We start from the raw sequence: 24,830 nt of genomic DNA on the forward strand, positions 1-24,830 counted from the left end.
TCGCGTATGCTCCGTCCGGATGAGCTATATTGAAAAAACATCCGCGCGTACGGTCCGCTCCATCTGAAAGTGCTGTTAAAAAAAACACGACGGACGGTCCGCTTCATCTGAAAGCGCTGTAAGTGGCTGTAACAGCGATTTCAGATGGAGCGAACCGTAACCATGTTTTTTCAATACAGCTCATCCGGACGGAGCATACGCAACCCATGTGAAATCGTTCATATAAACTCATGGTACTTGCTCGAAGTCGCGGACGCGGACGCTCCGCTCCATCTGAAAACGCTGTAAAATTCCAATATTTTAATTCATTATTTGAATTATTTATTCAAGTTTTTTATTGGTCTTATCGTATAGAAGTTTGAAATGATTTAGTTCATTCTTGATACTAATCTTAAACTTCATTTGTTGGATTGTAACCATCGCAGTGACCTTTAAAAATATTATAGATCTATTGATAGACATTGATCATAGTTTTAGCTTATGTAATCGTTTTCAAACAATTGTGTTACATAAAGCCACGATTTATACTAGAAAATCTAGTGTTTTTCATCGCATTTAATTGTGAAATTTTTAGAAAGCGTTAAACTGTGAAAAAACTGAAAAAAATTTTTATTAATAAATTCTTATAGAAATCTGTAACGTCAGGTTTCAATTTTTTTTCTATATAAGCTCATACTATATAGAAATCTCTGGGTCAAAACTGAGTTTAAAACCAAACTTCACAAAAAGTTTTTTTATAGAACAGAAATTTCTTTGAGTACTTATAAATAAAAAAATGCGTTAAGCTTCAGAGCTTTTAAGACTTGAAACTGAAAGCTTGCTACTAGAGAACCGTGTGACTATTCATGAATATCTAATTTCTAAATCTGTAAAGCTTCGCTGATAAAATATGACACGATTTTTGCGAAAGATTCTCAAGGGAAATCCATGATAATTAAAGATTTAAGAAGATAAGCAACAAGAATAGAAACTAAGTTGAAGAATACAACGCTATTTAATATAAAATATTAGCTTTTTAACTGCAGTTCAAGTTCAAATTTGGATACATGCCTGTTCTTGACTCTATGTATAATGACTTGTGTCTGATCTTATAAAAATAGGTGATGCAAATCACTTAAAAATACCATTTAAAAATAGAAACAAGACAGCTTCATTCTGAGTCATTATATACAAGAGCGAATGTTAATTTTTACATTCCTAATATTCAATACCAGGTGGACAAATATAAGCATCCTTAACCTTTTGTCCTAGTAGGATTTTAAACAGTTTCATAATAAGTACATTTCAAGTAGCTGCTTAGTAATACTTTACTTTTAAATTTTTCATCGAATTTAGAGTTTAATAAACAAATGGTATATGGTTAGTCTATCTTCTATACATAGTCTGTGATTTATACCATGTGATCAAAAGGGAGATAATTTTTCTTTAAAGCTTCATTCGGAACCTCGAAATTAGTGGAATAAATTAGTGTTTTATATTATACTTTATACTTCAATGTCTAAAAATACAATTAAAATTAATAGAATATCCTAGCAACAGCTTGCGGTAGTCAGTTGATTCCAGAAAGCCTAGAAGTTAGCTTATACAACAATAATTAAAGGCCAAGATTACATTAGCCGCAAATTTTGAAGTATAAATAAAATTAGTGGCAAAAGTTAAAAGTTTGTTAACTTTTTCTACTGACTGAAAATTACTACTGCACTAATTTTGAACAAATTTCTACGCTAATTTATACCACTAATTTCGAGGTTCTGAATGAAACTGAATAATTAATAACCTAATTTTAACCAAAAAATATTTTGAAAATATTAGTAGGAATGTAAATTAGAATTTAATCAAAGCAATGCTATTTAGTGAAAGACATCTGATTTATATTCAAAGCAAAGAAAGGTAAGAAACACATATTATTGCAAACTGCCATAAAACACTATTTTGCAATGCGAGTAAAATATGTACGTTTGACTAAATATTTTACTATTCCTGTTACTATCTAAAAAGATGAAAGTATAACAGAACTAGAATACAAAGCGTATATACAAGTCGTTGAATTCATGTCTCTGGTTACGAAAACCTCCCTGATATACCTATGTTTCAATATTGCTTTCTTATTTACACTGTTGCCATTATTTACAGTACGTTTGTTTAAAAACAATAATTAACTACAATGAAATTAAAAAAAAAACAGTCATCATAGTAGTTCTTGATTCTTTGAAAGGACACATTTCTATATGTTAATTGTATATATTTATCTCGTCTTACACGAAACAACAAATATTAAGAATAATTTAAATATAGAGTTGGTCATAAAATTTCCAAGACATATTTAAAATGTATAAATACAATATAAGCGAAAAAAACGGCGTCAGTGATGGCTATGAAATGAAAAAATTATAAAGAGAACGTCCTTGATGTTCATTTCTAAGCCAACTGAACGCCGTTTTTTTTCTCGATCATACAGTTCTTTACTGCTAATGTTTATAATGTGGGCGTTGAACAAGTAACATTTAACTTTTTTATTGTGAGTCATAATAATAAACAATAATAATTACGTAAACATAAAAGTACAATCAAGCAATATTAATCTTGCAAAAAAAACAGAAATCTAAATATGCAAAGAAGGAAATTAACAAATAACAGATGATACTTTTTGATAGTGTAGTTGTTTTAAATAAAAAAAAAATACTAAAGGGGAGTTTTGTAGATTTATAAAGTTGGTTTTATTTTTTAATTATTAAACAAGAATTAACACTTACCCTTTTTTCATGGCCGTCTCTCTCATAGTCGTGATTGTCCATATTTATTCCCTCAAAATGTCATGCTTATTATTTTAACTCCTGTAAAGAAATAAATATTGTATAATTACGGATAGTGAGAAATATTAATTAAATAGCAACGATGAGTTGTTTGTTAATAATAATCGCATTCAATATGATGAGAATCAGATCCCGATGAATATACCGTTGAATAAAGACAAATAACCTATTTACATATATAATCAATATGATTATTATCCGTTGTTAGAAAAATTGTGGGATATTCATTCAGGATCAATTTTCTCCTTTGAAAACTGCTCTTTATGGAAAAATGATTGCGCTGCTCCTTTACGAAACGAAATGCCAGCAGAACGATTATTTGTTGCAAAATAGCGATCGCCGCAATTATTTTTCAACTAATAAGATATAGTCATTTATAATAATAATTATATTAGAAAGTGCGCAATGCCTACATATACGTTATATATTCGAATAAATACACACACACACACACAAACAATCCGGATGGAATGCATTTATTGCTTCTGTTACATAACCAAACAACCATTTACTTTACAATATATCTGCTATAATGCTATATTATGATTATGTTGTACAGGGTGTAGAATAGGGGGGAAGTTAATCACCGCGAGCTTACAGATCTATTGTATCCCCCTATCTTGAGTTATAACTTATCATACAGTCCCAGGTCTTTGATAAAAGCCAGTATCGGATACGGTTTTACAGAGGGTAGTTCTTCATCTCCGATATCAGTTGTCCAAAGTTTATAGCACAAATGGTTGCCGCCTCGGCGTACTCAGTGACGTGGTGTTCTGATGTTTCCCCATTCTCTCCACAGAATCTGCATTCACCGTTTTTTCTTTGCGTCAATCTACTAAGGTGTTCATTGAGGACACAGTGTTCTGTTAAACCCCGTGACAAGATTATTCTTAGTGAAATCAAGGAAAATCTTTGATTTTTCTCGGTCGTATGTCCTGAGAAACTTCTCCGTGTAGACCGTTGCAGAATTCCCATTCCAGGTTACGGATAGAGTTTCCAATTTCTCATCTGTCCATGGTATTCTCAACATCCCGGTATGCCCACATCTCGAAGGCCTCCAGTTTCCGCTCGCAAAGCTCGTTGAGGGTCCAAGCTTCCATACCATACAAAAGGACTGGGAATACATAACATTTAAGCATACGAGTTCTCAGATCTAGGCTCAAGTCGCGGCTACAGAGCAGCATCTTGCTCAATACTACATTAGGGTTTTTCTCAAAGTTGGACATTCTTGGTATGTCATCTACTGTTAGTTGGAAGAGTGGTATTTACTTTTTAAGGGTGTTCCAAGTCTCTGAGCTGATAATTCTCCCAGTACTGATTCTGTCAGTGACCATTCTAATGATTGTCGTATTGGCATGTCTACCGATGACAACGCAGTGATGTTAGGTCTAGAAGAATATCTACTGATGTGTTGGACAGGTTCTCATGGCTCCTGTGATGCAGATGCATGCCAGTCTCTGGACTTTGCACAGATTTAGCCTTACCGTACTTTGCTCTAGATTTGTGTACCTCATTGTTTACTATCATGGTATACATCCAGCGCAAAATGTTGTACAGGGTGCAAAAAATCCGATACCAAACAGTGGATAACAGTACAGATAAAAATGACACGAAAAGTTCCTATAAACATATGCTCTAGTGCGCTTCCTGAGGATGTTGCAGCCTTTGAAATGGTACATAAAAAATATATTTTACTTATTTTTGGTAAATCATTTTCCTTCAAATATTCGCTATTCTTATACACATTTTACAGCCAAAGCGAATGGCGACAATAATAAAAAAACAGTTCTAATAGGATACTTTCAATTAGGGTAGAGGGTAGATTTTTTACAAAACTTTTTTATCTTCATGGATGCACTAATTTAATTTCACCATATGGCTTAAAGGCTAGGAATTTTTACGTAAGAAAAGTGTTCTTCGTTTAATTCGAAACCGTGATGTTCTTCAAGATATTCGCGTTTAAAGGTCACGATAAGTCGATTTTAGTATTAGCGAATTATAGGTAACTAGTAGAATGTTTTAACGGAGTATATGAAAACAATTAACAATGTAGTTACATACCAGATATATGCTCTAAAAATGCACAAAGGCTGTAAACTTGTTCAGGAAGCATCTCTTACATATATTTTATTTTCATCTGTAGTATCACCCACTGAAGTTTGGTACACTACTTTTTTTACACCCTGTATATTATGTCGATGACATATGTACACTGTATAATTTTAAATACCAAATGTCACTGATTGGTATTTCTTAGCTAACTTGGCCCTTTTTTATTTTATTAGGCCTTGTGTTGTATATACATATAGCATTATGTTTTTTATAAAAATAACTTGGGGTATACATAGAGTAAAACACTTGATAATAAAATAAAACAAAAAGTAATGGTGTAAAACTGTCAATTTATTTTAAATTATATATACAGGTTTGATTTTTAGGGGTAATATATTTCGACCCCAGAAACATGTTAATAAGTTTTTTTTTAAATTTGGAATTTTTTTATAGTTTTTAGTTAAAAATCATATTTTTTTATTAATATGGCAACATAGGTAGTGGATTAAATTTACAAGAAATAAAACCCACAAAAGACCCAGTGGTTCGCACAATTTAAGCAAAAAATATATATATATTTTTTAATTTTCAAAGTAAAATAACTAGGTTATTTTGGGCTTATTTGAAAAACCGAAGAGAAAATGCGTTTCTTTTATCGAAATCTAGGGACCAGCCCTGAAAATCTTTGCACTTATTTAAGATTCCCGCTGTAGATCTTGATATAGGAGAAATGCTTTCTCTAAAACAATAACAAATCTAGAATTTTTATTGTGATTATTCTACGCCAAAATAAATTAATAATTGTATAATCAAGTGTTTTTACAATTAATTGTTTTGACTAAAATTAATAATTTTTGAGGCTATGGTCAAAGTTTACCGACTATAATATAGCAAGTATGGAGCACAGACAGAAAAATCAACAGTTGTTCATATATATGTATATACAGTCACTTGAGTTAAACAAATAATGTATTCATATTGAAAAGCCTACACAATGTTGAGTTTATTAAAAACACGAAATAACTTCAGGTTTATTCTTAATTATGGCGCCATAGTATCATTCAACTTTAAAGCTGATATATTATGTATAGATATTACAAAATCGTCTACTGCAAATACTGTATGCAGTTGGCTAGTTGTAATAATTGTTTAAACAATCATCATAAACTTCTTCGGAATTTCAACAATTTTTTGACAGAGGCGCAGTCAGGCCATTGCACAAGAACTAACTACGCATACATACATTATAAATATTTTTTACATCCGTTTACAAAACTAAATAGTACCAATAGGGTCTTATCTTACTTACCTTGAGACTTTTTCTCACAGATGATTTTTATTTCTTGTGTGCGCAACTCTCATATAAATTATTTATTTCCTACAATAACAAATACAGTTTTGCAACATCACTTCTTTAATATTTCTAGTGCAACACTTATGCATAAAATTATAATCTACTCTGTTTATTTGATATATTGTAGAGAATTGTAGAATGTTTAGGAGGGGAGCTAATCACCGCGACCTTATAGATCTATTGTGTGCTCCCCTTTCTTGAGTTATAACGAGTTATAACTCATCATACAGTCTCAAGGCTTTAACAAAAGCCAGTATCTGAGACGGCTCCACAGAGGCCAGCTCGTCATCCTCGACATCAGCCGTACCAAAGTTCATGGCACGAATGGTCGTCGTCTCGGCACACTCAGTGATAAGGTGTTCTGGTGTTTCCTTTGTTTCTCAGCTTCAGCCTACTGAGGTGTTCGTTGAGGAGACAGTGTCCTGTTAGAAACCCCGTGACAATCCGAAGATTGTTTTTACTTAAATTAATTACCTTTGATTTTTCTCGGTCGTAAGTTCTGAGGAACTTTTTCGAGTGTCTTAGGCCGTTGGAGGACACCCATTCCAAATTATGGATGGAGTCTTCCAGATTCTTCAGTTCCGCTTTCAGTTGGTTCCCGTTTGGAAAACAGAACGGTTCTGGTCCAGTTAGTGGAGTGTTCGCTCCTTTCCTAGCTAGATCATTTGCTTTTTCATTCCCTTCTATCCCTTGGTGAGCAGGCACTCAGAGTAGGAGGACTTTATTTTCTTTGCCTAATTTGTTGAGCTTCTCTAGGCATTCTTTGACCAACTTCGAATTGATGGTTACTGAGTTGATCGCGTCAAGTGCTGCTTGACTATCGGATAGGATGGCAATTTCCTGTTTTCGATAGTTCCTATCTAAGATAAATTCTACGCATCTTTCGATAGCGTAAATTTCTGCCTGAAGGATACTGGAGTAGGTGCCCATTGGTTCGGAGTACTTAGTTTTCGGCCCAAATACTCCTATCCCTGTGCCAGCTTTGGTTTTGGAAGCATCAGTATACCACGTTATGGTATGGTCTTTTATATGCCGAGTAAGCGTTCTTTTTCTTCCAATCCTTTTTATTACTCAATACTACAGGATTATTTGATACATACAAGCACTTTATTTTGTTCTACTTTTACAATCATTAACTTTTCTTTCGACAACTTTTTAATATGTATTCCAAAATTTGAATCCATCATTTTTAGATGGGATTTCACATTCCCTTGTTCTTGGTCTTGCAGTCTAATAAGTAGTCTTGGTCTTGGTCCAATCTTGGTATTGATCTTGCTGCAAGACTTTTACAAGCATAGAAGAAGCAATATTTGTCTGATGAAAATTTTTATTTTTCGGTATGCATATATTAAATCAAAATACAGCCAGCGATAAAGTGGGTCTCAAAATAAATTTAGCAAAAACTAAAGTAATGTACAACGAACTAGTGGAAAGAAAAGACATTGTAATACTAACACTGGAAATAGTAGAAGATATTTGGGGCAACTAATACACAGCTCAGCATCTCTACTACCAGAAATCAAAACGAATTAAGTTAGCATGGAGTACTTATGGAAGAAACTCAATTATATTTAAATCTAGAATGCCATTTTAACTAAAGAAGAAAACATTCGACCAATGTGTACTACCGCAGTCATGACCTATACATGCGAAACCTGGACACTCAAAATAAATATGCTGGGAATAACCAAGAACGACCGTAAAAGAATAGAGTGGATGTAGATACAACAAAAAACCCAGGTAATAGACGTCATCAACAGGATCAAATCTGTCAAGTGACAATGGGCAGGACACTTGACAAGAAGGACGGACAACAGATGGGCCACAAAAATTATAACATTAAGAGACCTAGAAGAAGACCAAATCTGAGATGGTACCATGATATTAGAAAATTGGCAGGGATAACTTGGGCCCGCAGAGTCAACAATAGGCAACAACAATAGGTCCAGTTTCAAAGAGAGTATCTAAATATGTGAGGGAGGCTACACCATAATTGGAAATGGTTCAATAAGCTCAAAATGATGATGATCATGTATTGAATCAACAACGAAACGAAAGAAGAAAAAAAGAAAACGTCGATGCTATATGTAAGCTGATTCAAGAAGATCGACATGTCACTTATGAAATTGAAGCGTCATTGGGCATTTTAAAGACCTCAATAAAAAAAATTTTATATGAAAAATTATTTGTAAAAAAATAGTTTAGAAAATAGTAGGAAGAATAGAAAGCAATTAGAGTCGATTGGTGTCAAAAAACTTCACACCGATTTAACGAAGGAGACTCAAAAAAATATATATATAGTATTTTCAGTGATGATGAATCCTGGATTTATCTCTTATGAACCCGAAAACAAACGTCAATCGGCTGTTTGGGTGGTTCGAGATGAACCAAAAGACGGTGGCGACCTTTGGCTCAAAAGCGGGTCATGTAGCAACAATTCCTCTGCAAGATATTGCTTTGTTTCGAAAAGCCAACCCTCATCCTCCACCAAAACAATGCAAGTTCACACATAGCTCGAAAAATAATTGAGTTATTAAGTCAAAAAAAAACATCGAATTGTTAAACAACTCTCCAAACAGTCCTAACGACTTTTTTTTCCAAAAACTAAGAATGATCTGCTTGGTCAAAGGTTCCGCAACCAAAACGCAATTTTGAAGGTACCAACAAGCGAGTGCAATAACTGCTTTCAGAATTGGTTCCAACCTTGTTCCAACAGATGCAAGAATGCACCTCTCTTCGAAAAACAATAGTGTTTAAAATTATCTACTGTTTTTTTCTATTTCTCGATAACCCTTGTATAACGAAACTGAATGCTTTAATTCAATCGAAGACACTTTACTTTATATAGTTTTTTTTAATTTCAGTAGAAAAAATCATCCAGAGAGAGAGAGAGAGAGAGAGAGAGAGAGAGAGAGAGAGAGAGAGATTTCAAGTAATGAACCCACACAAAGGTTCAGACATAAGTCAATAAGTTTAATACCTTGATCTTTTTATTATACTTCAATCTTATCTCGATTATTATTCAAATATTTAATTAGAATTTTATATTTATTTCTTAAGTTCGAATAGAGATTAATTGGTGATTAGCTAATTAATTTTTTAACGATCTAAGGTGAATAAGAGAGCGTATTGAACAAGAAAATAAAAAATATATGTCGGTATTAAGTAAAGTTTTAAAGGAAGTGACCCACATTGTGTAACTGTCTATTGTTTAAACCGTGTACGAATAAAACTTCCAAGACGTTTCGAAAATTTTAATGTTCCTGATGATTTTTTTACATACTAATTTGTTTGGTAACACGATCTTATGAAATGCTTATGTCGGTACATTCGAAATATTCTGCTCACATCTGCAATGACATTTTTTGGGAGTGGATCAAATTTGACACAAAGGAAATTCCTCTAGATTCCTCTAGATGAAACATTCTATGGATCTTTAATTACATACAATGTTACAATGCGTTCAAGTTACTATACTCCAAAATGCAGGCACAAAATTCCGCCACCCTAACACTTGACTAAGTTTGATGCTTCATAACTTTTTATTTTGTTATCCAATTTTTATGGTTATGTATCAGTGTGAAGATAAATTTATTGGCATTATTTTTATTATTTTAATGGCTTATATTTTTTGGTTAGGTGGGTTTGTATCCTATGTGGAAATTTGTATCCTATCACCCTGTGGAAAAAATGGGACGGGCATTTTAGATAAAAAATACTTTCCTGTAATCTTAGATGTATTCCTAACATTTAATTTTTTGAATTATCCCATTATCTCTATTCTTTTATGAACTACACAATTTTAAGTAAAGTAGAGATTTCAGGGATTCTTTTATTGACAAAAACAATAATTTTGTAATAATTTTAATAGCGTGTATGTCCACATCTCGCAGCAATAACAGCTGGAGGTCTTCGTCGTATCGAATGAATGAGGGTAGTTATTCTTTCTTGATCTATAGCTTGATGAATATCAAGCTGTAGACCAAGAAAACCCTCTACAAGAGGTAAGACTAGCATTAACGAGGGAATCTCCGCTATTAATGCTAGCCACAGCTCTTGTAAAGTTTGTGGTGGATAAGGACGACGACGAACAGCTCTTTTAAGTTCATCGCACAAATGTTCGATTGGATTGAGGTCGGGACTACAAGGAGGCCGTTCCAATCTTCGTAGTCCAACCTCATCCAGATACTCGTTAATTTCGTACTCCTAACTCGTTACCCCGCGCAACGTGGAGCCTGGCATTATCATGCATCAGTATAAACTGATTTCCAATGTAAAAAGTAAATGGAACGACCACTTTTTGGAGGACATCATCAATATAACGGTGAGCACTGAGAGCTCCAAAATGCCCGTCCCATTTTTTCCACAGGGTGTTTTGAATTTATTGCAAAAAACGAAGTTTTGATTTACCCCGGTATAAACGCACCTAACCGAAATATATAAGCCCTTAAAATAATAAAAAATAATGCCAACAAATTTATCTACAAACTAATACCATAATAATAAAAATCAGATTATAAATTCAAAAGTTATGGAATATCAAACTTAGTAAAAATTTGATGGTGGCAGAATTTTGCAAGGCAGTTCAAGTAAAACCTTACAACTCATACATTTGTAACTCCCCTGTATACACTATCCAAAAATTCAGCAGTGGAAACCATTTTACCTCAAATGGCACACGGTATATCCAGTGATTGCATCAAAGAGTTATGTAAATTGTAAGCAACAAAAACAATGTTTAATTACTTAACTAAATGAAAAAAAAATAACAATGCAGTTCTGACAATTTAAACTTCAATATATATTTTGTTTTGTTGGTAGAATAGCACTAGAATGAAATTTCTTAAAACCAACGCCAAGTTTGCATAATCATTATTTATTGTGCTTTTTCTAAAGGGTTGCGTAAACACTCCCATTTTCCCCATGCCTTGGCTAAAATAAATGGCGTATTGTATTAAATATTTTTGTTTTAATTGCTAGATTTACGTAATGGTAAAAAATATAGCCTTCAACCGAGCGTTAATATGACCGAAAAAGGTGCTAAAACTAATGTTATCCCAAACTGTTCGAACTATAATACATAAACAAAAAGAAACTTGACCCAGAATATATATTTCAAGTTCTTTTTTTAGTTCAAACAATAATAACGGCGGATTAGATTGGGTATTCTCGGGTCATCTTTGTCCCACATAGTAATTAGCCACGAAAAATTCATTATGATTTTAACAAACGCTCTCGGATCAGGGGCAATTAATTTTATCTACTGAAAAACAATATTAATTGATTCTCCATGAAGTTAATCATCAATAATTTGGAATAACAAAATCAAAACACGTAATAGATTATTACAAATTTTGATAAAAAAAAAAAGATTGATTAATTTGAACTATACAAAATATTAGGTATTTTGTCACTGAAATAGAACGTTTAAAAATATTTATTAGTTTGTAAAATCCCCTACCATGAGCTTAAAATATACAGATACAAACTTTACAGTGGCTCTTTACATAAACAAAATTACCTATAACACAACAATTTAGAAGCTATATCACTCCTTATCATTTGTTCACAAAGTTGAGGATAAAACTGTAAATCCAATTTTCCTAGGGAAAGAGAGTCAACTTACTATACGCGATATTTGCAAAAATTGCTAAGGAATTATAGTGTTGTTTGATGGATATGTGAATTATAGTGTTGTTTGATGGATATGTGAATTATAGTGTTGTTTGATGGAAAAATAAAAACACTAATTCACTACAATACACCAAAACATTTTACTTTTGCACTGTACGCGCATTTCGCTAACCATGTTAGCATCAAAAAGAGAGCAGATGATATCTGCAGTTGATTTAAAACTAACAACTCATTAAAACTAAAACTAAAAACCGAATGGACGTTAACTATCTAAAATCTTGTTTAGCGAATCGCGCATCCCAATGCAACAGTAAAGTGTTTTGGTGTATTCTGGTGAATTAGTGTTTTTATTTTGCTGTTGTATACCCCCCAGTTATAAACTACATATTACGTAAATTAAATACTATATACCATACGATCGAAAAAAAAACGGCGTTATAGACGGCTGGGGAATAACAATCGATGATAATTTTGGCGAGGTCAAGTCCTAAACGTCATTTACTTGGCCCGTACTTTCAGTTGGCCATAAGAAGGTTGTAATTTATTTTTATTTTGAGTAAAAATTATTTTTAAAGGGTGTACATAGTTTAAAATTCGAGAAAAAATATTTTTTAGAAATAGATTTGTGTGTCTCGAAACGGGGGGTTATTATTTTTTTTAATATTTCTATAATTAGTGTTTCACAAGTTTGATGTCTAGATATTAACCTAGCCGAAATTATTAGCCGTCTTTGACGCGTTTTTTTTTCGATCATACGGTATATTTCAATTCTGTGACAAAAAACTTAACAAATTCTTCTGGTGTTTTGAACTGGTATAATTTCAAGTCATGCAAAGGCGTTCTGAATTCATTTTTAATGCATAATATTTTTTACGAAATATTTTCTTACTCAATCTGTTAAATTAAGATGGCTTAAACCTTCTTACTCATTTTACCTCCATACATATCCAGTCTCGAAATAACAACTCATGACACTTCTGTGTTAATTAAGTTTATTAATAAAATTGAATTAATAAAGCGAATGATTGATTACCATGATAAAACAACTTTTGTCAACATTCGTTTATTTTGCATTATATGTACTCCTTTGACTCTTTCTTGGCCGATGATAGATGATCTTTCTTAATAATACGACTTATGGTATGTTAACATCCGGAAGCAAAGGCACTGAAAGCAATATGAGAGTGCATAACTATTCAAGATACCATCTCTTTTGAACTGAACAATTCCTTGGGAGCAATACCGTGTGTAAAGAATGTCATGGCCCTTCTGAAACTAAATGGAATAGTTAGCACCTCTCATTACAGCTGATAAAAGCTTTTTAACGGTTATAGAGAAAAATGTTTAAAAGAATACTCAAGGTGTTTGTCAATTACACCTTGCCTGTTAATATGTAAATAGTGCAGCGTCTGAACAATACGTATAAATATGTATTCTTTTTAACGAAAAAAAAATTCTCCGCTACTGATGTTAAATAAAACACTCATACGTCAATCTTATTGCAACTTATGTTTCGATACCAGTTTTAAAATCAACAACGGTTTTTACTCTTCAAAATATAAGCCAATGCCATAAAAATCTGTTGAATATTATAGTAAATTTATCTTCTTATGTCTTAAATGACCCATAAACGAATACAAGTTTAAGTTTTTGTCTGACACATTGATAAATCTTTCAGTGTCAACTATATACATCAAATTTTATATATAATTTGGTGATCAACTTAAAATTCCTTGAAATTGTTAACAAATCTTTCAAATTGTCCATTTGAAACAGTTTCATACATATGATCACTTTATAAACAATATTGATATCACTACAAAAATCTGCTAAGTTAAATATTACATGGATTCCCGCAGGGGGTAGTAGGTATAGTTTTAGCAATGCTATTGAGTGACGCCCTTCACGGACCCCAGTTATATAACCAATCACCAAGGCTAAATGGTGACATAGAAGAGAGACAGGAAGGTTTTCTTTGATTTAAGTAAGAACAATCTTTGGATAGTCACGGGGGATTTAACAATACATTGTTTCCTCAATGAACATCTCAGTAGATTGAAGCTAAGAAACAACGGTGAATGCAGATTCTGTGAGGAAAATGGGGAAACACCAAAACCTCTCATCATTAAGCTACCATTTTTTGTCTGCTTCTAAAGTAAATTTAAAAAAGAAAAATATTCAGACATTTTTAACAATTTCCGGGCAGCGATATATATAGAAAGTGTTTGCGAATTGTCGTCGATTTGTGCTTAAAAACTACTTAATTACTGATTCGTTAATTAAAATTATTTAAACAATATAAAACTCTCGCTATATGCTTCATCTTAAAGCAGGAACGGTGGTCATTAGAAAGTGCAAGATATAATGAAATATAAATATTTCACACAAGTGGTTTAAAACTTCTAAAATATTACCTCTTTAATGTTCAAGCTTAGAAAAATATGGTTAGGATGAGAAATTAAAAATAAAACACTCATGTTTAATTAAAGTAATAAATGTTAGGAATCTATAGGACGTTTTGATTACTATACAGTAAAAAATAAGATCAATATATTTAGAAGCTTTACTAGCAGTAATTAGAATTAGTTGACATTATTATTTTGATGTAGTTCTACAGGGTGTACTAAAGATTTCTTAAGTTTTAAAATTAATTTTGAACAAAATACGAAAAATTCGGTACTTGCATTAAAACAAAGTAGTCTTTTTTAGCCAAAGAAAGGTTTATATTTTTATTAACCCACTTTCATAATGGTAATAATGGTTCTGCTGCTATCAACCATCAAAATGAAATTTAACGCCTGGCTGATTTTTCAATAAACTACAATCACTCGCTGTCTATATAAACAAACAAAAAAGTTTTAGTAACAAGTTTTGAGAGTTAAAAATTGCAGTTCGTTTACGACGTGCCCATCGAACAGTTTTTGAATTATTTTAATAATTTTGTTTTACACAAAGAACACTGTCTTCACTTTCAAAAAGTATATTGTTTTAAAAATTGTATTTTATGCAATATGGTATATGATTTTTTTCTGTAAGAATGATATACATTTGAAATATCTAACTTGGTGATAATTCATATGGTTTATGTCTAAAATCACACACATATGTATAATCTGTTGCACCTAAAATGTCATTATAGCAAAATAATCGTATTTCTTGTAATGATTTTGTAACTACCTCCAGATTACTATTGATATTGATCTATATAGAAATTTATACCTATATTAATGTATAAATGTATAAAAATTACAATTTTAAAACTAACAATATACAAACTGTATACAAAGTATATAATTATACTAATAAAATACTTTTTTTATTCATATGTAGTACATTTTAGCGATTTTATAAAAGAATTACAGAATACAAAAATATCAGGAAGTAAAAATACAAAAAGAGCTGGCTGTTGCAAATATTTTTTTCCATGAAATGACTAATGTCACGGTTTAAAATTTTCATGTCATTAAACTATAGAACTAAAACAAATGCTGTAACTTCCTGCTATGGGTAAATGCAGCGTCGGTTTAAGGTTTCATATAGGGTTTCAAACAAGTTCTTGATTTTTATGTCCACTAACAATGGAAAATTTATAATGAGTTAATTATTAAAAATCATTAAAAATACTTCAGCTGTATAATATTTTTTAAGACTTTCTAAATAAGACTTTTTACTAGTTAAAAAGTTAGCAGACTGAGTTACCGCTTCTGAAGTCTATGTATATACAGGGTGGTCCGAATTGTATTCCGGAAACTTTGGCAGCATATTCTGCAGATAAAAATAAGTAAAAAAGTTCGTATAAATGTATGTCCTAAAATGCTTAGTTTCGGAGATACAGGGTGTAGAAGTTTCATTTTTATTCCGATTTTTTCCAAATAATTTCTGATGCAACGTCAATATTTGGATGAAAATTGGTGTCTGGGAGTTTTTTGACATGAGAAATTTAATTTTGATGTCAATATGACTCCCATTTGTAGGGGGTGCCACGTACATGTGTTTTAACTGTATTAAAGAGTAATAACTTCCGTACCTGTATAAAATTACTGAGTGAAAAAATATACATTTTCGTGACTTTTTACGTAAAAAATGTCTCTTGGTAAAAATCGCTACAGCCAACCGTTCTCAAGATACTTACTTAGAACGGAAATAAAACATGTCATTATAATGACAAAAAATAAACACGTTGAGTAGATAGTTATTTGACTGAAATAATACATTTGGGAAATTTTTATTTTTTTGTATTAATTAAACGTATTAAGAATGTGTATTAAAAATAATAAAAGTTGATAAAACAGTTTCTGTTGAACTTTTAGAACAAAAACATTTAAAATTTATGATTTCAGTCTAATAACTATTTAGTCACATATTTAATTTATGTCAGTGATGACAGGTATTGATAATTTCGATTCCAAATATCTCGAAAACTATTACTCGTAGCGATTTTTACCAAGAGACCTTTTTTAGGTAAAAAACGTCGTAAATGTATACTTTTTTACTCAGTAGTTTTATACAGGCACGGACAAAAAGATATTACTCTTCAAATCAGTTAAAAATATGTAAGTGGCGCCCTCTACAAGTAGGAGTCATATTGACATCAAAATCAAATTTCTCATGTCAAAAAAACTCCCAGACACCAATTGTCATCCAAATATTGACGTTAGGTACTTCATAAATTATTTGGAAAAAATCGAAATAAAAATGAAATTTTTACACCCTATATCTCCGAAACTAAGCATTTTAGGACATACATTTATAGGAACTTTTTTACTTATTTTTATCTGCAGAATATGCTGCCGAAGTTTCCGGAATACAGTTCGGACAACCCTGTATAATCTTTAAACTGTGCTATTACGAATTGTAAGGATCAATTATCAAAAAAACGGCATCGCAAAAAATCACTGTCCTAGCCGAGAATAAAATTAGTACCTACCATCTAATGTTCAAAGTGCAAAGTACTTATTGAAGAACGAAATATCGGTAGATTTATGCGGTAGAAATTTGGAAAGAACTAAAAAAATAAATTGGAGAAAGGAGAAGTTAGCTTGATCAGCATACAGCTGTTTCAAAAAAGATATAAAACAGTCTTGACAACAGCATATTTTTGACATTGAATATAGATATTCTGGAATAAAAATATAACTTAACATCAGAAGAAACTAGCTCTGCACTACATAGAGTTTGCGCATGAAAAGTATTCGAGTACCGATTTCAAGTTCTAAATCTAAATCTCTGCACCCTGTATAAAAGTGACACAGTATAAAAGGTACTGTTGAAAAAATGTAGGTAGGGATTTTACTGCCACTGCAGATTGTCATGGTTCTGAGAAATCTGTGGCCTTTATTCTTTTTCAGTGACACTCAATTCTCGAAATGGTCGAAATGCGAGAAAAGTGCCAAAAATATTCGAAAATTAGTGAACACGACACGAAGTGGCATGGTGGGTAATAATTACGAGATTATTTTACAACTGTGTATTGTCCGGTCGTGACTGTCTTACAATACAAATGACTAATAATACTTCAGTTTCGGGACTGACTGTTTCTTGTAGTGCTTGGGGTCATGTATGAACCAGTAGCGTAACAGTCGATATAACTATAAATCACTTAGTTTTTCTGTCCTCAAATATAATAAATTCTACAATTTCGTTGTGAAATTGAAAATAATATACTAGTCGCTACAGATATTTGTTTATAATGCCTCAGTGATTTTACGGTACCTATATAAAAACTATTTTATGTATTTTAATGTTTGAAAGTTATAGCTTTGGTTATAGTAAGGCTATGTTTTATCTTTTTCAAATTGAGATATATAAACAACCCCAAAAAAGGCGAAAAAATAAAAAAAAATCCTATTTTTTACACATTTTCAAATGTCTTAGAAACATAGTAAACATAGTCCTAAAATTATTCAAAATTAGTAGTAGAAAATTTTATGTAGATTCAGAACATATACACCTATAAAGGCTTATAACGGGTGCGTCTCGAAAGTGGCTCACCCCTATAACTTTTTTATTTCTTCAGATAAAAAAAACGAGATTTGGTATGCTAGTATAGACATAAATTAGGATTCATTGATGTATTCAATAGTTTTTGGTCACTTCCTGTTTCACCGGAAATGACTACAACTTTTGATTTTTAAATGGCACCCTCGGTATTTTTTTATTTTATTCGATAGAAAATGACATTCTGAATAGAATAACATATCATATGTCAACTTTTGACATTCTCGCTTAAAGCAAAATTAAATTTTAAAATTCAATCTAGAGTGCCATGGTTATGTTAGAAAAAACTAATTCTTAATCAAGGAGCCTTGGAAAAATAGATTTGATTGTCTAATGTTTTCAGTGTCTTGTCCTGGCCAGTTAGAAAATGCTCAAATCGTACTTTTAATCATATTTCAATTTTTTCAAATGGAACGAGGGTGGCTCATTAGCATATATTTGGAAAAAGCATTTTTTTACGAATAATTTGGTACCACACACTTAAATTTTCGTTACGAACCGCAAGTTATAATTTCAAATAAACCATATGCGAAAATGTCAAAAGTTGACATATGATATGTCATTCTTTTCAGAGTGTTATTTTCTATCGAATAAAGTAAAAAAGTACTGAGGGTGCTATTTAAAAATCAAAAGTTGTAGTCATTTCCGGTGAAACAGGAAGTGACAAAAAACAATTGAATACGTCAATCAATCCTAATTTCTGTCATATACTAACATACCAAATCTCGTTTTTTTAACTGTAAAAATAAAAAAGTTATAGGGGTGAGCCACTTTTGAGACGCACCCGGTATACCTTGGTTTTTTCAGAGAATTAATTTTTTCAACCCTTGTTTTTTAGCTATTGTTGATAATGGTTAAAACTTCCTCTGCAACAACTAATACGGTACTCGTAAGACCACGATGGCCTATATTTTCTTATTCTACATCTTTTAATTAGTAAAGAACAGCAGTTTTGTGTTTAGTGACATGATGAATACCGACAATTTTTATGACTATATGCATGGAAAAAAGTGGAAAAAAATGACCATTTTTCGCTATTTTTTACTTATATTCAAATGTCTCAGAAAGATAGTAAATATAATCTTAAAGTTATGAAAATGTCAACATTTGTAGAAAATTTTATGTAGATTCAGAATATATACACCTTTTTACGTTTAGACACCTTGGTTTTTAGAAAAAAATAGTTTTTTGAAACTATGTTTTTGAGCTATTTTTGATGATGGTTAAAACTTTTCCTACAACTAATAGTGTACTCGTAGACCACAATGGCCTTTATACGTATTTACAAAGGTCGTAGAAAAATAACAATTTTTACGATAATAAAAACATCGTATAGATACGTACGCTACTGATACCTGAAAACTGACATGGCCTCACGGCACAATGTTTTGATGAGTTCAGGTTTTTTTACCTGATAGGTCCAATAATTACATTCAGCACAAATTCAGCAGGCCTGTGGTATGCGACCTTGACGAGGCTATGTAGTTTCTTGATCTATCTAAGTACGGTTATGTCTTATGGCTTGCCATCTTTATATACCCCCATCTCCTTACGAAACAACGGTCTATATACCTACTGGTTCTAGACGACTACATGGCAGCTCGGTCTCTGTTACACACCACGATACACTAGATACAGTAGTATTTGATTTCGTTTAAAAATTAAATGGACTGTAAATGGACATTTTACTTTAAATCTTTCTAGAAAAATATGGGAGTGGACACGGCATAAATTATGATAGATTGTCGTTTGGGAGGTCACTCTGATGCTTCTTCTTCGAAATTTTGCGTAACTTTTACGCATGACACTGTCTGTAGAATTACTATTACTATGGAGCAGGGTTGGCATGATCAAATGATTTAAATCGTGTGAATAATCGTGTGATTCTTCTGATATAGAGACTATATCTTCATTCCCGAGAAATTATAATCGTTGTCAGAAAATATGTTGTTTTTTTTTAAATCACGATTTTTTTCAACCCTGCTATGAAGACCAAAAAGAACACAATACATCTAAATTAGTATCATGTCATGTGGCAACTGAATACGCCAAAATGAAAATGATACGGCAAGGGAATGAGACAACCTTCACCGTGCTAGAATTCAATTTATTTCTCTCACTGGGATTTTGTTTGTTCTAAAGAAACAAACGGTTTATTGCAAAACAAACGCGCTTTAAAGGTTAGGTCAGCGTGCAAATCCTAATGATCCACACATTCCACCCACATTAATCTAATAAATTAATCACACCCGGTGAGTTCGAGGTTGATATTCACTGCTGTGGAAAAAGAGATAAAATGGCATTATCGATAGATACATTATCGATCAATCTTTAATAGCAGAATATCGATCTCCTCACTTAATTATAAACAAAATAAAGTCCCTAATAAATTCTGAAATCTCATTATTGCTCTAAAGTCTAAACTTTCTTTTCTCGCAAACCGTTCAGGTAGTTTTATCAGTGTGACAAAAATCTCCCTGGAACCCTAAATTTACACTTTTATGAACCGTGAAAATCTGTAGACACTATTTCGTTTTAAATGGTCGTGTATCAATAATTTCTCAGGAGTGTCAACGCCAACAGTTCTGACAAAATAGGAAGTAAAAGTTTACAGGAAATTGCTCTTTTCCTATTTTATTTCTACCTAATTAATAATCAAAAACTTATATAATTGCTGCAACGGCTAAAGCTAAAAGCAAAAACTTCAATTACATAAATAAAACATACTTGTCTCGGTTCTTGTTAATAAATAATACAGTGTATTATTTGAATTTTAATGAAATATATATATTTTTTTCTTATTAGAGAAAATAAATATCTAACCATAGAAACAGGTTGAACGATCTTACATAAATATACTGTGTGTAACTAAATAAACACTATTATTATTTATAGCAGTTTGCAATATAGCAAATACATATATACCTACTATTTATTTATTTTTAACTCGCATATATCTTTATCCTGATACAAATTCAGACGTATGTATCATATGACATTAATAATCAAAAAAAGTAGTTAATCTCGAAATTAACTTAATTTACAACCATTTTCCTGTAATTTTATTAAACACTCTATTCAAAATGTACGGAGAATCATTATTTTTTTTCTTTATAAGTCATCCCTGTATATACAGGGTGTCCCAGAAATAAGTGCAAGTATATTAAGGGGTGGTAGATCTCGATAAAAGAAACATATTTTCTCTTTATGGTTTTTCAAATAAGTCCAAAATAACGGAGTTTGAAAATTTCCAAAAAAAAAAAATTTGCTCAAATTTTGAGAACCATTGGATCTTTTCTGGATTTTCTTTCTTGAAAAGTTTATCTACTGCCTATGTTGCCATATTATCAAGAAATTATGTTTTTTAACTAAAAACTAAAAAAAATTGCTAAACATTTTTCAAAATATTCCGAATTTTCAAAAAAAAATTCGCGAAAATAACCTCATGGGCGTGTTTCTGGGGTTGAACTATACCAGCAGTTGCAAAATACTTGCACTTATTTCTGGGACACCTTGTATAAAATAAATAGAAACTATCAAGGTAAACATTAATAAAATTAATGATTTACAAATAATTCTTTCGCTGTTGTATTAACTAAAACTATTCTAAAATCAACAAAAAATTACCTTTTATTATAAGACACACATAGATCACAAATAATGTAACTCTAACTCAAAATTCTTCCTCTAGAAGATGCGAGACCTTGTTGGTGGGGAAACTCCTAGTCACGTGCTAGGGGGAAATTTGCCAGAACTCCAGTGTAAGGATATCGAGTTGGCGAGTCATCAACTCGATTAAGGAGGGCCATGGTCAGGTCCATCCAATAGGAATTGACCTCAAATCCAAGGAGGTAATAGAGAAAGAGAGATAAATCCTTTATTATAGATCCGGGACAACACGGCATCGTGTCTAAGGAGAGACCAAGTTAAAGAGGTGGAGAAACTGAAGACTGATTCTCCAGCCCCCACCTTAAGGGTACCTCAGCCGGAGACAAGCTCCTCGACTGTGAAAGGCTAAACCCCAACCGTGGAAGGATGTATATACCCTTGTAGATGGTAGATGTCCACTCCTCGGAGGATGAACAACTTTTGTCAGAGGAGGATGGGAAATAGGGGCCCCCTGTCTGAAAGGGGACAATAGATATCTAAGGTCGCGGTGATTAACCCCTCTTCCACTCATTCTGCATTATAACTCAAAATTTGAACACCATATATGTTATGTTAACAAATCACGATAAAACTTAACTTACATTAAAACTAAAATAATGTAGATAGTTTTATTACAGCGTGACTTTTTCCTTCCTAAGAAAATTATAGACGTTTTAACCTTGCTTGATACGTACACGACGTTATAAAAATGTACTTTATCCAAACAACTAATCTGGGAAAAGTAAGATATGCAACATGGATTTTTTTGCAGCGTCAAAATAAATTTGCATAACTTTATTATACGTAACATTTTTGACCATAAATCTCCTAAGTATGTGAGTATAAGCAGTAATAATAATTCTCGGTTGCAAAGCCAGTTAAAAAAGTAATTGTCTTGTTACATGTTTAAGCTAGCGTTGTTGATGAAGTATTATCAACATACCATTAATTTCAAAAACTACCTTAGGATTTCTGCTATGTAAAATAATCACTAGGCTTTGTTAAAGGAATGTTCCTCTTAAATGAATACATTTGTTTCAATGCCGCAGATTCAAAATTTGAAGAATTCGATTGACTTAAAAGACGGCTAATGCATCATCTGACGCTATCGCTTTCTAAATCATATTTAATCTAATTTTACTCATCAAACAACAGACAGTGCATATTTCATAAACTGTCAACGCAGAAGCTATAAGACCTACTTTCGTGAAAATTAATTTGATCTTACTTTAATTCGTATTTAGAGGAGCTGAAATATTTCATATTTATTATCTATCTAATAAAATTTAAACGTCAAACTGTTGTCAAGATAAAGAAATGGTTTATTTACGATTTCATGCACTATATAATACCTGTAACCTATCTATTACTTTATCTATCCTTATCTTAATTTACCACAACCCACTATAATTCAATTAACAGTTTACAAATAAGACGTTAATACGCTAGGGAATTTAGAACAAACCGCACATTTGTTGTATTCAATTAGGTACATTTTTTATGACTCTCAGTTAGTCCCAATCCTCCCCAACAAATAGAAATTAAATATAAGCCATCTTAATTGAGAATAATAAATAAAAATAATAATAAGTGAGTTAATAATTTAGATATAACTATATATCGTTTGATATTGGAAATTAAATGCATATTAATCTCAAAAGTTATCATTTACACTGATTTTTATCGATTTACTTCATTAAGTACCATTTATTATTGATAAAATGTCAATATAATTAATGATTTAAAGCGTTCAATATTCAAAATCATGTCAAGTGTTAGGACAACAATATAAATGTAAATAAAAATCGATCCCTAAAACAATTCTGACAAGAACATTGGCAAATATCATTGATATCAATCACGGAAGCAGGTAGATATTACATAATTTTTGTTACAAGGTGACTAGATCTACTTTTTTTCAAAATATATTTCTTGCCTTGATAGTGAAGAAAGCAAAACGAAAGATTCCAAATTGGACACAATCTGGGATAGGTATGTAAATAAATGTATTTGAGATATTCTCGTATAAAACCAGAACAGTGGCTTTGAAAACTTGATCAATTCAAGGAAACCACTTTGGTGATTCATTAATACCATTGACCTTCAAAGGTCAAATTTCTGATGTGTTTTATACCTGTTACCTTTTGGTGGTGCCCAAAACAAGGTACGGTTAGGAGACTTGCCATACCATCAACCAATAGCGGTTCTTGAACGTTTTACAGGAAGAATAACCAAAGCAAAAGCTAGGCAATTTTTAAAATAATGTTACTTGTTAAAAACAAATTTACCAATTTGGTTCTTAAGACAGTGCAACCTCTTTAATCTGAACAGCTAATTGCAACGTTATATTCAGATTATCATCATCATCATTCTTATTATTTCCGATTATGGTGTATATTATGGTCTCTTTGTACTTGGGCACATTGTTGGCTATGTGGGCCCAAGTTATCAATGCTAATTTCCTAATACCATGGTATTATCTCAGGTTTGGTGTTGTTCTAGGTCTCTTAATTCCTCCTGGACCATGCTGTAATTTTTGTGGTCCATCTGCTGTCCGTCCTTCATGCCAGGACACCGCCCCTTGCCACATGAGGGTGTTTATTCTGTGGATGACATCTATTACCTGGGTCTTTTGTCCTATCCACTCTATTCTTTTACGATCTTTCTTACTGTTATAAATATAGAGGCAACGGCCCAACTACGTCGAAACACCGGTTCCCATTAGAACACCGAAGTTAAGCGACATAAGGCGATACCATAGTGGAAAGCGATACCAAGTGGATAGACGGGTGACCGGTTCGAAACTCTGTATCGTGCTGTTGTCCAATAAAGGCAAAAGTGTAAAATCTATTGACACACACTCATCATTCACGCCGGTTCGAGGCCGGATGAGTTCTGATATCTCGTGAGTAAGAGTTGATTTAGATACTTGCCAAGTCGGTAGGCTATTGACCATGATATGGCCGAGGACCGCGGTTCGGATTCCGCGTAAACAAAGTAGGCTCCGTCCAGATTAGCCCTGGTAGCAAAACGGAGACGTTAACTGAAATCATTACTTTTTTACTTTTGTTATTAACATAGATAATAATAATACATATTATTGAAAATGAAAAAATAACGCCAAACTGTTTTCAACAAATATAAAATCTTATGTTGTAAAAAGCAAGAAACCACCGTGCTATGTAATTGATAAGTCTTTAGAGGAACGTTCCAATTATTGGATGTTCCGATTCCTTTTAGTTGTCCAGTTAAAGAGGATGCACTGTATATGTGTTTTTCCCTATATTCCTTGATGTCCTATAACATCAATGACAATGACAACGATCTTCATT

General features: G+C 32.1%; 1 protein-coding gene across 1 annotated transcript in view; it reads right to left on the reverse strand.

Moving 5' to 3' along the window:
* Nucleotides 1-24,830, reverse strand: part of LOC115882544 (spindle pole body component 110) — a 50,035-nt gene that overhangs the window by 16,906 nt on the left and 8,299 nt on the right. Inside the window, exon 2 of the mRNA XM_030900696.1 lies at nucleotides 2,754-2,834. Coding sequence (XP_030756556.1) covers nucleotides 2,754-2,795 — 42 coding nt within the window. The 5' untranslated portion in view covers nucleotides 2,796-2,834. The remainder of the gene's footprint in view (nucleotides 1-2,753; nucleotides 2,835-24,830) is intronic.

The sequence above is a fragment of the Sitophilus oryzae genome, unplaced genomic scaffold (assembly GCF_002938485.1).
Source record: "Sitophilus oryzae breed Bouriz unplaced genomic scaffold, Soryzae_2.0 scaffold_177_pilon_pilon, whole genome shotgun sequence".
Lineage (NCBI taxonomy): Eukaryota > Metazoa > Arthropoda > Insecta > Coleoptera > Curculionidae > Sitophilus > Sitophilus oryzae.